A 12,325-nucleotide genomic window follows, 5' to 3' on the forward strand; every position below is an offset into this window, starting at 1 on the left:
AATATTTTACTTACTGAAGTGCTTGAAGCCTTTGACCTAAAGCTATCTTGACACTGAGTAGATCTGAAATGCAATTCATGTGTTTTGCAAGTTTTGCAATACTTGAACTTTCAAATCTATTCAGTATTGACAAACGGCCAAAGTAGGAATATACTTTATTATAAAGTACACAGCTAAGGGTCAATCTCTAGAGATCAGCAGTAGAAAGGCTAAGACATATAGCTGAGTGTAATTCTGTGTATTGAGTGTAATTCAGTGTCGTTCTGAAGACTGAAATACAGTCATGCTAGTTACGTGGTTAACATCTCTCTAAAATCAGAGAATCTTAAAGGTTGGAAGGGACCTTGACATGTCATCTAGTCCAGCCCTCCTGCCAGAGCAGGACCACCTAGAGTAGGCTGCACAGGAACCTCTCCAGGTGGGTTTGGAATGTCCCTAGAGAAGGAGACTCCACAACCCATCTGGGCAGCCTGTTCCAGTGTTCTGTCACACAGGGAAGAAGCTTTTCCTTATGTTTCTTTGGAACCTCTTATGTTCTAGATTGTAAATACATATATTTTTTTTTCCAAAATTATGATTGGAAATTGTAAAAATACTTCTACACGTGTATTTTGTCTATTGTTCTATTGTAAAAGAAGTGCTTGGGCATGGGAAAAAACATAAAAGAGGCAGACATGCAAGATATGTTGGTGAGTATGAAAAATAGTACTTGATCAGCATCAGTGAAACTGGAGCTAAAGCTCTTTGAATCTAATTCATCACCATGGAAAGATAAAAATGAGCACGTGTAGCTATTAGATAAATATACTGACTGCATTTTATTTGCATAATTATCTATAAATGATAATTTTGTAGTCATTAATAATCAGGTGCTTATTAAGCTGTTTAAGTGCCTGCGTTCTTGGGAGACCAAGCAGGAGGTTTCCAAACAGTAATATTTCAGATGAAATTTCATGTATGTAACATTTCATAGTATGTACTGAGATCTTACCACATGCTGCTCTGCATACTGTTCAGAGTATTTATACTCTGTTAGACAGAGAGGATTATCTGAGCAATGTGAAGTTTCCAAGCATCGTGATACACCTCATTCCTCTATCAAAATTTTCACTTCTCCTGTGGTTTCACTATCCTGTGCTTATCTAGAAGAGATATGACTGTGTCCACTGATTTTGCTCAGTAAATCTAGTCAGTAGTGAGGAAACAGAAACAGAGATTCTTTGGGAGCTGTAAGGGGACAATCAAGGGATATAAATGGACACAGGAGATATACATAAGGTCCTTCTCCAGAGAGTTCATATTCACTACCTCTGCAGTCATTCCTGCAGAATAACTGCATCTGACTTTGGGGATTACTTGGAACTCTATTTTTTGCTTGTAGTCTATTATTTTACCTAAGCTTTTTTTTTGCATCTTTCTGAAAGTGAAAACCCGAAGTCATACTGTTCCTTTGTGTTCCTTCCTTGTGTCCTATGTGCAGTTCAATAGAATTTTTCTAAGTTTTGTTTTCCTACATTTTTAACTCAACTTGAATATAGCAGGGCTGAAGCTCAACTTCTTTCTAAACTTTCTTGATTGCCCTTATATTCGATTGAACAAACCATCCTATCTCCTGCCCTTTTCTTTCCTTTTCTCTCTGAACTGAGACATATACAACTTGTTGGGTTTTTTTTTAACCTCACAAGCTCTAAGAGCAGCTATTTTTCTTCAAAGCAAACCAAAACCCTTAAGTCCTTCAGCTTTCCTACAGATAGCTGAAAACTTCCTGCTCTGTGACTCTGTATGTTTTTTGATTTTTCTCCTCAATCTATATGAACTAACAATGTTCAGACAATCTATATAAACTAAAAATGCACCATCCTGTATTTCTTATCCATTTTGTTTGCTTTTGGGCAAGATCCAACTCACTTGTCTCTATTACCTGTAGTAAGCTAATTATCCTGTGACTCTGTGAGAGAAAGAAGTAAATCCAGCCAGTAATTCTTTCTGCCCATTGGAGTTGCTTAGTTTCTTTCTGATAATAGTGAAAAGTTGTCAAAACTGTTAGTTTAGATCTAAAATAAATGAAATATATTCTCTAGTTGATCTCTCTGCCAGCTTTCTCTCCTTCTAGAACATACTGAAGAGTACTGAAGAGTTTAGTCCATATCTTCAATACAGCACAAGATCTTTTCTTCCTTAAATAACCTTGATTCCCATTTAATGTGTGCTCTCACTCATTCTCACTTTTTTTTGGTTTAAATCAGGTCAAACATTTTTAGATCAGAAGAGGCTATCTAGTTTGCAATATTGTATGTCTTAGTTCATGCAACTTTGCTCAGTGATTTCTCCTTAAATCTTAATTTTCTGTTTGAGTTCAAAGAAAGACATGCCATTCTAGATCCATCACGTTTAGGATTATTAGTTAGGTGGTTCTAGTGGCTACTGCTAATCTTAATTTTTTTCTCAGACAACTGCATATTTTGTTTTCAAATCCTCTTGCCTGGGTGGAATGTTTTCTAACTTTTCTATAAAGCTTTGATAATCATCTCATTCAATACAGAAGAATCATTTTTATAAAACACTCTGGAATACAATAAAATATAGGTGATTTATTTTATCTTTTATCTATTGAGAAATAAAGTCTTATTTTATATTTTATTCTTGATGATGTAGGTTCCCTGAGAAGCTGTGTCATGTTGTCATACAGTTTGGAAAGAATAATTCCTGCATGAATAAAACTGTTTGTTGGTCTTTAAATTAGCTATAAAACTCACAATAAAGTGCTTAGCTTTTCTATAGCCACATCAGGAAAAAAGCTTGCTTCACAGTTAAGATAAAAAATAAATATAGACTATCATGAGACAAAGAAATATATGGAAAAGATCTTGAAAGTATCAATATCGAACAGTTTGAAGAAATGGTGAGGAGAGGAAGTGACAGGAAGAGTTTGGGGGAGGACTGAGGGAAACATGTCTTTCTCCAGTGCATGATTTGTATCTGGAGTCTACCTGCTAGTGTCTGCTATTTTTGCTTTATCTTACATTGGTGGTTGTGTTTCTCAGTGAGAAGTTTCCAATATTACAATATTTGTTAGGTCAGCCTGTCTCTGTCATTGTCAAGTCCCCTGGCAAAGTGAAGCATGCTCTTTTTGTTTCTTCAGTTTGACATGGTCACCTCTTATAGAGCTGAGAAATTGTTTGTTTTAGCTGTGGTATGATTTAATAAGGGACCATGGGACAGGATTTCTTTGAACAAGCAGATAATGACAAATTGATCTGGGATGTGTGCATTTTCTTCTGCCATGATACTTTTCTGTTGCTGAAAAGATAAAACTGATGTAAACTATTTGCCCTAGCCTGATAGCAGCAGCCCTCAGCAATCTGAACAATTTCAATGTGAATAATCTAAGAACAGCACCACTCTTCCACTAGAAACAATACGAAGAATATAATTGGTATTATTTTTAGATTTTTGGTAATATTTGGGATTTACATTCTTAATATTTTTTAAATATGTGAAGATAATTTGTTTCTATTTGTACATATTTTCTACTAGTTGTAAAAGAAACATAAGTAATACTAATTGTTTCTCAGTGGTAACTTTAATGTAAAAGGCAGATAGAACCACAGAAAAACAAACATTAAGTGTTTTTCTGTGAACTACTGATCTGATACCAGTATCTGAAGTTCTGTTGGAACCATTTTGCTTTAAGAAAGATGACTGGCCTGGATTTATATTTGATATTTGAAATGAAAACCTGAATCAAAATCTGAACCAAAAATCTAAGCATCTTGTGAAATTTGCATACGTGTTTCCAGAAGTGGATTTTCTGACATGAAAATGCCATAATTTCTAGAGATTCAGGCTACTAGGGAAACAGTTACACTCTTGTGAGGGAAGATTGTGTTCATGAATGTAAGACTTTTGAACTGCATATCTAAATCAGTTGTATCTGTCTAATATTTATTAGCTGCCTTACTTCCGGTCATGAATGCTCTGGATAATGACTGTACAAACTGGGAAAGAGTACTCAGTTCCCTACTATACCTTTCCAAACTTTAGTCATCATGGGGTTAGTTTGCCAGTGATTTACTTACTGGCTACCAAGAAAATATATTTGTAGAAAAGTAAGTACTATTAGTAGTTATTTACTAAATATTATCAGCAAAACAAATCCTCTTTCATATTTCCAAAATCAGTCAGATATTTTCATGATGATTTATTTTTAATCTATCATGCAATTCACAGAAACTTATTATTTCAGGGGGAAAGATAATCTGCAAATGATATTAATGATGAACTGCCTCTAAAAAGTATATGAAAACTGTGGGAGTGTTTCTATTGATTCTAATAGATAAAGGCTCTTGTAAATGAATAAGTATCTGTCTTTTGACTAGTGGGCTGTCTAGGCTGGTGTATAGCCTCATTTTAGACTTATTTTAGATCAATATAAAAATTTTAGTTTCTTCATTTAAAAAGATCTATCATTAATCATAAGTTCAACTGGAGAAGAATATTTGTTGCTTCTTCAGTTAATTATTTTTCCCGGCTTAATGTTCTATAAAACTATTATTTGGTAGGAATTTTCTGTTAATTTATGTTATTTCAGACTATGGTTTTTAGTTGAGTATTTAGGCATTCAAATAATTTTATCTTGAAGACAACATGTATATATAAAACCTAAAAATTTAACTTTGTTATATGTTTAAATTAAATATATTTGTCACTTTACTTTTACAATCAATTCATACATCATTAATATGAATGAGTATCATATTTATGTTTTTATTAGCTATTGTCTTTATATGTTATATCTCTTAGGGATACTGATTTAGATAATCAGTTGAGTCAGAGTTAAAGTTATTGTTTTTCATGAATTATGTCTTTTTTACCTGAAAAATGTTTGTTGCAAATTTAACAGGCAGTGTTTCAGGAAATTATAGAAATATTCACAATATTTACAGAAAAAAAAATGTCATTAATCTAATGTTAAAGATTGCCAGTCAAACTTTGAGTAATATGAAGACATAACATCTTCATATGATGGTTATTAGACAGGAAATATCTACCATCTTTGTACAGGAAACTGTAAACATAGTGCTAAATCCCATATTCTACACATTTTCAAAGTCAAGACCCTCAGGTTTCTGTCCCTAGAGTTGAGGAAAATGCTACTTGCTGCAATCTGTACGAAGATTTTCAGAATCGTTAAAAAAATTATATTAATCTAATAAATAGCCACAGTTTATTAACTGTTAATAAACATTCCATTGATGGTCCAGTTTGTAAAAAGGTCAAATCTGCTAACTGGCAGTAAATAGTTATGTTGTAAAATAACATTACAAAGTGACCAGAGCGATATTCAAATAACCATTATCTGTGTGACATACACAAAACAAGGTCAGTTTACATATTCTCCCTGTTTGTGATTTGACAGCATCTGTAACAGAGTGAGTGTTACACAAATTATTAATACTGGGCTTCCATATTTAACACCAATCTTTTGAAGGATGTAGTACCCTAGTGTGTATAGGAAGTCAGAGGAAAAAAGCCTGTCTCCATAAGCAGCTTACAACTGAAGCAGAGCAAAGGGAAAGATCTCATGAGAAGTGGATGTGTCAAAATTTTTTTTTTCTTGCATCTACCTCATCAATTTTTATTCTATTTTTCTGTAGACACTGATATTCACTTAAATTTTTGTCCTGTGTTTTCACTTGTCATTCCTCAAGGGGCACTGTTAATACTTAACATCTGCACCTCCTTGCCATCTGAAACTGGAGGATGCTTTGGTAATATTCAAAGCCTCTGAGAAGCCTGATTACTTTTTCATATTTTTTTCATGTCATAATGTCCAATTTTACCCTTGATCTTGTTAGCTTAACTTGTATGATAATGACATATAGATAGTGAAAAGAAAAACAGGCTGAGATCAAGTGGAAGTTATTGTGCCTAGCTCTTTGCTTCATTACAGCAGTTATACTCAGATGTTACTGCTATCATGTCCAGAAGTCTATACAATCCTAAAGCTGCTGTAATACAGATAAGAAGACAACTCTATAACAACAAATGCATAAATGCATAAAACTTCCCTTGAATGTCTGCACCCTGTGGTGAAGACTGTAATCCTCCTCAGAAGATCTTGAGAAAGGCTTAGTAGAAGACAAGTACCTTTTCAATCATGTTTCTGTATCTATGCACATTGAAAAAATACAGCATCTGAATTCTACCAGTTTTCAGTGGAAAATAGGTATCCAGCTGCTATATTTGCTCGTTTAAAACACCTCACAACCTAGCTGGGGAGTCTCTTAGGAGTTCCTGGCTTTCCCATGCTATTCCCCCGTGTCCTCTCATCAACTTGAAAAAAAGTTATAGACTATTAAAAAAAAAATCGGGGATATTATACAGGCCATCAGGGGGAAAAAAAGTAGAAGTGATCATTTGCAAAAATGTTTCCTGATCCATATCTTTCTCATATTTTTTATTTTCACACTCCATGTCAGTTTCCCACTCTTGCACTTACAAGAGCGGCCTGGATTCCAGAATTCATATTTTTGTTTGACGCGAGCATTCCTTTTCACTTACAGCATCCAGCAGAGAGCTTGATGTAAACGGCCTTGGAATTCCAACTCTCCTTCACCTCTTCTCTCATATTGAATTTATTGAGCAACAGATGGCCAGGGACAACGTACAGTTTGTCAGATTTGAATCAATAGATCTCCATGGTGTGTCAAGATCAAAGAATATTCCTTCTCGCTTTTTTCATGTAAGTTTTTTGGTTTCTAGCTGTAGCTTTGTGTTTTAATGGCCTTGTCCTTAATTTATATTGTTTTTACAGTGCAAGCAGAAACTCAAACTAAGACCAATTTTTCTATTCTCTTCATTTGTTGATGTTCCGAAAGGATCTGGAATTTTATCATCTTTGTAATCCTCTATTCCTTTTTTCCCCTCAAGTAGTGATCTAAATACATAAGTCTAGTAATTTCAGTTCTTTGAACTCCTAATAATCTTTTCCCTGAGAATTGTCTTTTCAGGTTCATATACTATAAAGTTTTCTTTTTACTGAGCAACAGTAAATTGAAAAAAGAAAGAAGTAAACACTGAAAGAAAGAAAATGCCTAAATGAAAATCCCTTTATTTATGTAGAATTTTGTGGCATCAATCACAGAAGAAATTATTACTGGGTTGCATGATTACTTAATAGTAATATTTGCAGAATTAATAATTCAGGAAATAAGAACCATATTAGGAAGCAATCCTTGCTGTGTCTATCCTTTACTGATCAACCTTTTCAATATATTACTTCTGTGATACTTCATGTGCATAACTACATTATGTTTTCACTCACATATCACTACGAATATTTTAAGCTTTATTGAGTGATTACAAAAAAAGATATGAACATGAAAAGATATAGTGTGCTTTTATTTCAAACCTCTTCTAAAGCCTAAGCCATGTTTTTGTTATTTCTCTGTCAGATTTTGCTAACCTGCAGCTCTGTCATCTAGATACATTTTGTTCTTTCTGATGTCATTTGTTTTTTATAAAAATAAACCTTCTCTCAGTCATTTTAATTCTTGTAAGGGATGGTAGGTTACTTGCAACTTCTATTTTAGTTATGTCAAATTGCAAATGTCTAGATCAGCATGTTCAAAGGCAACTTTTATGTTTACCTTACTTGCCATCTGAACAAATTGGAGATTTGCATGACAGTCTAAATTTTTGGACACTAAAAAAGATGTGTATATATACACACACAGGCATGTATATATACAGAGCAACTGAGTATTTTTTTTCTCCCATTTTTGGTTGGTAGGAGAGTTGGAAAAGGGAGAAGTAGTACTACAGGGAGAATTGCTTCTACTGAACTGCCACCTAGTTAAGAGAAAGCAGATGTGTTTTTATTTATTTTCAGACAAGCCACTGTATGCAATTTGAAGTATTTTCCATTCGGATGGTTTTTTCTTGTTTTTTTCTCAAGCCTCAGAGCTTGCCCCTTTCTCAGTTTGTTCTGTCTCCTCTGCTCACTCAGATGGTATTCCTTTCCCTTAGAAGAATGAAAGTAAGATATAAATGTGAGCCAAATTTAACTTGATAGAACTCAGCATAATTGCAATTTTCATCAGCTGAAGTTTTGAACACAAAGTAAGTTGTAAAGGTGCTTGTTTGAAGGCAGATGATCCTCCTTGAGGTCTAATCTGCATTTCATTTGCATAAAATGAAGCTCTATGTTCAAATGGAGAGGAAAGTATAATTATGAGTTTATCTTGCTTGTTACATAGAAGGTGAGAATAAAAACATAGAATAATTTCTCACTTGGCAATTCTTCTTTACATTTTACTCCTAAATTTATTAAGTCCAGAAAGTGAGAATTTTCACTTAAAATTTGTATCTGAAAAAGAACAAAGTATGTGCTATGAGCAGTAACAGTCTGAAATTGTATTGCCATGAGTCTTAAGTGATTACTTGAATCTATATAGAGGAAGTGCTCAGAAGATGTGGAATAATAGAACAATTATAGATAGAAATTTGACTTGTAAAGTTTTCATCTAACTAGTGATGTCCATAATTCTATAAAGACCATGCAAGATAAATGCTGAACACTTTTTCAGTCTTTTATGAAAATGTAATAGTTATTGAGATATTTGATGTCAGGGTTTTCATATCAATCTTGTATAAGAATGTTCTGTTTCATAACTGCATATTAACTAGCTGTTGCTTTCCACTTCAGTAATCACTGCATTTTAGGAAAAACACTACGGATTATCTTATTGATAATCTGATTTATATATATTTTACACACACAAAACCACTTTCATTCAGTAATCTGTCATTCTGCTCTGTGTTTAGGAGAAAGCGATTAATGGTGTTGCCATGCCCAGAAGTTACCTTGAGCTGACGCTGAATCCCAAAGATAATGAATTAGATTACATAAATGCAACCAATTTTAACTGTGACATAATTCTGAACCCCGATTTATCAACGTTTCGAATACTACCCTGGACTGAGCAGACTGCAAGAGTGATATGTGATTCCTTCACTGTGCTGGGCAACCCATTAATGACCTCACCGAGGCACATTGCCAAGAAACAGCTGAGCCAGCTTCAGGACAATGGCTTTTCTCTGCACTCTGCCTTCACTTATGAATTTTGTATTTATGGCATTACTGAGGTTGTAAATTCGAAGACAATATCCTTTCCTGCAGCCACAATACTAAATAACCATGACCAGACTTTCATTCAGGAACTTGTTGAAGGAATGTATTATGCTGGTGCCAACATTGAAAGCTTTTCTTCTTCCACTGGACCTGGGCAAATGGAGATCACTTTTCATCCAGCATTTGGCATAGATGCTGCTGACAGTGCCTTCACATTTAGAACAGGCATTAAAGAGGTGGCTAAGAAGTATAATTATGTGGCTAGCTTTTTCTCAGAATCAGGATTCTACAATTCAGGGGCTCTGTCACATAGCCTATGGGATCTGAATGGCCAGAAAAATTTGTTTTCTGCTGGTTATGGAGTTGAGGAGCTCTCAGATGTTGGAAAAAATTGGTTATCGGGTCTCTTGGCACACACAGCAGCTATCAGCTGCTTGATGGCTCCTACCACCAGCTGCCGTAAGCCTTATTCAAAATACAGTAAAGAATCAAAAGAGACTGTAAATGCAAAATGGGCATATAATGATAACAGTTGTGCCTTTAATGTCAAATGTCATGGTGGAAAAGGCACTCACATAGAGAATAAATTAAGTTCCGCTACAGCTAATCCCTACCTGGTTCTTGCTGCTACTATTGCTGCAGGTCTAGATGGAGTAAAGAGAGGACTTAGATATGATGATGATGAAATGCTCCAAGAGGAGAATGACACTTCTGATCTGAAACATTCATCAGTGCCTCTGAAACTGGAAGATGCTCTTGTTGCACTAGAGAAAGATTCGTGCATAAGGGAAGCACTAGGTGAAACTTTTGTCCGATATTTTATTGCCATGAAACGCTATGAGTTAGAAACTGAAGAAATGGATAGCGAAAGGAATAAGTGCTTGGGGTATTTTATTTAAAAGGAGCACTCTTTCATAGTGATGTGTAAGTGTATGCACTGGATGGCTAAGCATATTGAAATTAGTAATATATTTTAAGATGTTTTCAATGCTTTGGGACTTTTTACCCCTCTATATATAGTACATCTTGATTATATTTTATTGTCTGTGAACACTCAGGACAGTGCAAAGCCGATACTCATGAAATAACATGAATGGTCTTTAAAAAAACAGGTATGGAGGGTTTTTTATATTTAAGTGAGCTGGGAAAGGAAGAAAAAAGGTGAAACGAAGAAGAGTAATTGTACAACTGTAATGGGACTATATAATGTGCAGAAAGTAGGGATAACGGGATGTGTGTGTGTGCGAGGAAGACAGAAGAACTAAGAAAGGAAGGGAGTTCTTGTTCAGCATGGTTATGGAATTCCTCCTAACCTATTCAGTAGCTAAATGGTTACTAAACCAGAAGAATCTGAATTTAATTTAAAGCTTAGGCTAGAATGGTTGTAGGGAGAGAGACAAAGGACTGAGACTATAGAACCTGAGAGTCAGGAATCAGTATCTTAATGGGCATAAACAAAATCCAGGAAGAATAATAATCTATCAAGAATTCTGCAACTGAATTAAGTTTACAAGACTTTTAGTGGGTAAAGATACTAAAAGAAATCAAATGATGGCTTGAAGAGGGAATGATTCATAGAAAGTTAGGAGTGTTAGACCACTATGCAATACAAAAGGAACTGGTATTAAATGTGTTTTGATAATGGGTTAATTCACAGTTGAATTACAAATGAGGGAAAGAGGAGTAAAGAAGCCAGAGAATTAAGAGCTTAAACTGGACTTTACTGGGAAATCCAATGTTACAAGGGTGAGGAAGACAACTGTGAAGAGAGGGACAGAAAGATTAGTTAAAATCAGAGAGAACAAGTGAAGATGTGAATTCATAAAATGACAAGAGGAAGAAAAGACTTATCTTAAAATTAGAAATGGCAGCTAGTGTAAAGGAAAATGAAGATTTTAGAATGGCAGGAGGTGGGGTTTAGATTGGCTCTTTTTTGTTACTGTTGGTGCTGTCATCCTTTAATAATAAAAATAAACTCTTCTTTCATACCCAGCCTCTGCATTAACAGTTATTTCTGATGTTCTTTATCTTGTCACAGTTTTTTGATCTATGTGTAGCAATTTGTGAATGAAAGCATTAGGTCATCAGTGTGATGAAAACAAGACTAAATCAATGACTATCAACTTGCAAAACTAGAAGGTGTGAACAGAAATGTGCTAGTTGTCTACTGATAGTTCTACCACTCTTCACCTACAGAGTATTGTACTTGAAATGTAGCACCTGATATACTAAAACTTTTTGTGACATTCCAGAGAACTCACTTTATACTCGACTAGCAAGAGGAAATAAATAATCTAAGGAAACATGATAAATGCATTTTCTTGTCTTAGTCTGTGGTTGATGGGTGGATTTGCTTCTCTCCCTTACTCATTTGGCACATTTTTTTGTTGTGCCCCAGATCATGCAACTGTTTTTCTTTGCTCCAGGCTGATTTGCATCGGCCAGGTCTAGCCTTGCATTTAAGCAGAACATCTCATTCTGAAAAAAATTGCTTATCTCTTGCTGCCCTGACACTCTGTCAAAGACTCTAGGAATTGTCTGTCTTCTGATATGTCTTCTGTCTTCTCTTTCTGGTCATCTCCCACACTCATCTTAACAAGCTCTTGGCAGAAGAGACCCATAAAAATTCTTTCCTTGCTCAGACAACCTACTTACCGTACTCATTATTGTTTCCAGCAGTCACAGAGGTTAATAACTATTCCTTGGTTCTTCATCTGTCAAGGATGTACTGAAGCACAAGACTGCATGTATGATGTGTGTCAATGTGATAAGGTTTCGGTATGGCAGCAAATACACTGGTTAAGCAAAGTCATACCAGAAGTGGTTATGGAATGTTTATGTATGGGCATAATAATCTTAATTTTAGCATTTATCTAGAAGTCAATCTTGAAATAGAAACACATTCCAGACTTTCCAAAATACAATTTCAGAACTGCTTTTCAGTATCTACTTTTCATGAAGTATTATTTAAAAGTAAAGCATATTAAACAACTCACAAGTTAATTCAACCTTCCCTATGAAATATAAAACTGATTCACATTGCTCTTTCAATTCGAGTCTTGGAAAGCTACCTTCATATATCATATTTTAAAGTCCAAACCTCAGAAGATATTTATGTTCACTTTCTGTATTCTACTTCAGGATCTGATTATGACTATGACAAAATGAAAGAATCAGGAAATAGTGTCT

The 12,325-nt window shown here is 34.7% G+C and overlaps 1 protein-coding gene across 1 annotated transcript in view; it reads left to right on the plus strand.

Moving 5' to 3' along the window:
- LGSN (lengsin, lens protein with glutamine synthetase domain) overlaps positions 1–10,035 on the plus strand; it is a 59,613-nt gene extending 49,578 nt beyond the window's left edge. The window contains exons 3-4 of the mRNA XM_061990985.1: positions 6,567–6,745; positions 8,830–10,035. Of these exons, the coding sequence (XP_061846969.1) occupies positions 6,567–6,745; positions 8,830–10,035 (1,385 nt within the window). The remainder of the gene's footprint in view (positions 1–6,566; positions 6,746–8,829) is intronic.
- The last annotated feature ends 2,290 nt before the right edge of the window (positions 10,036–12,325 follow it).

Source organism: Colius striatus, chromosome 2 (genome assembly GCF_028858725.1).
Source record: "Colius striatus isolate bColStr4 chromosome 2, bColStr4.1.hap1, whole genome shotgun sequence".
Lineage (NCBI taxonomy): Eukaryota > Metazoa > Chordata > Aves > Coliiformes > Coliidae > Colius > Colius striatus.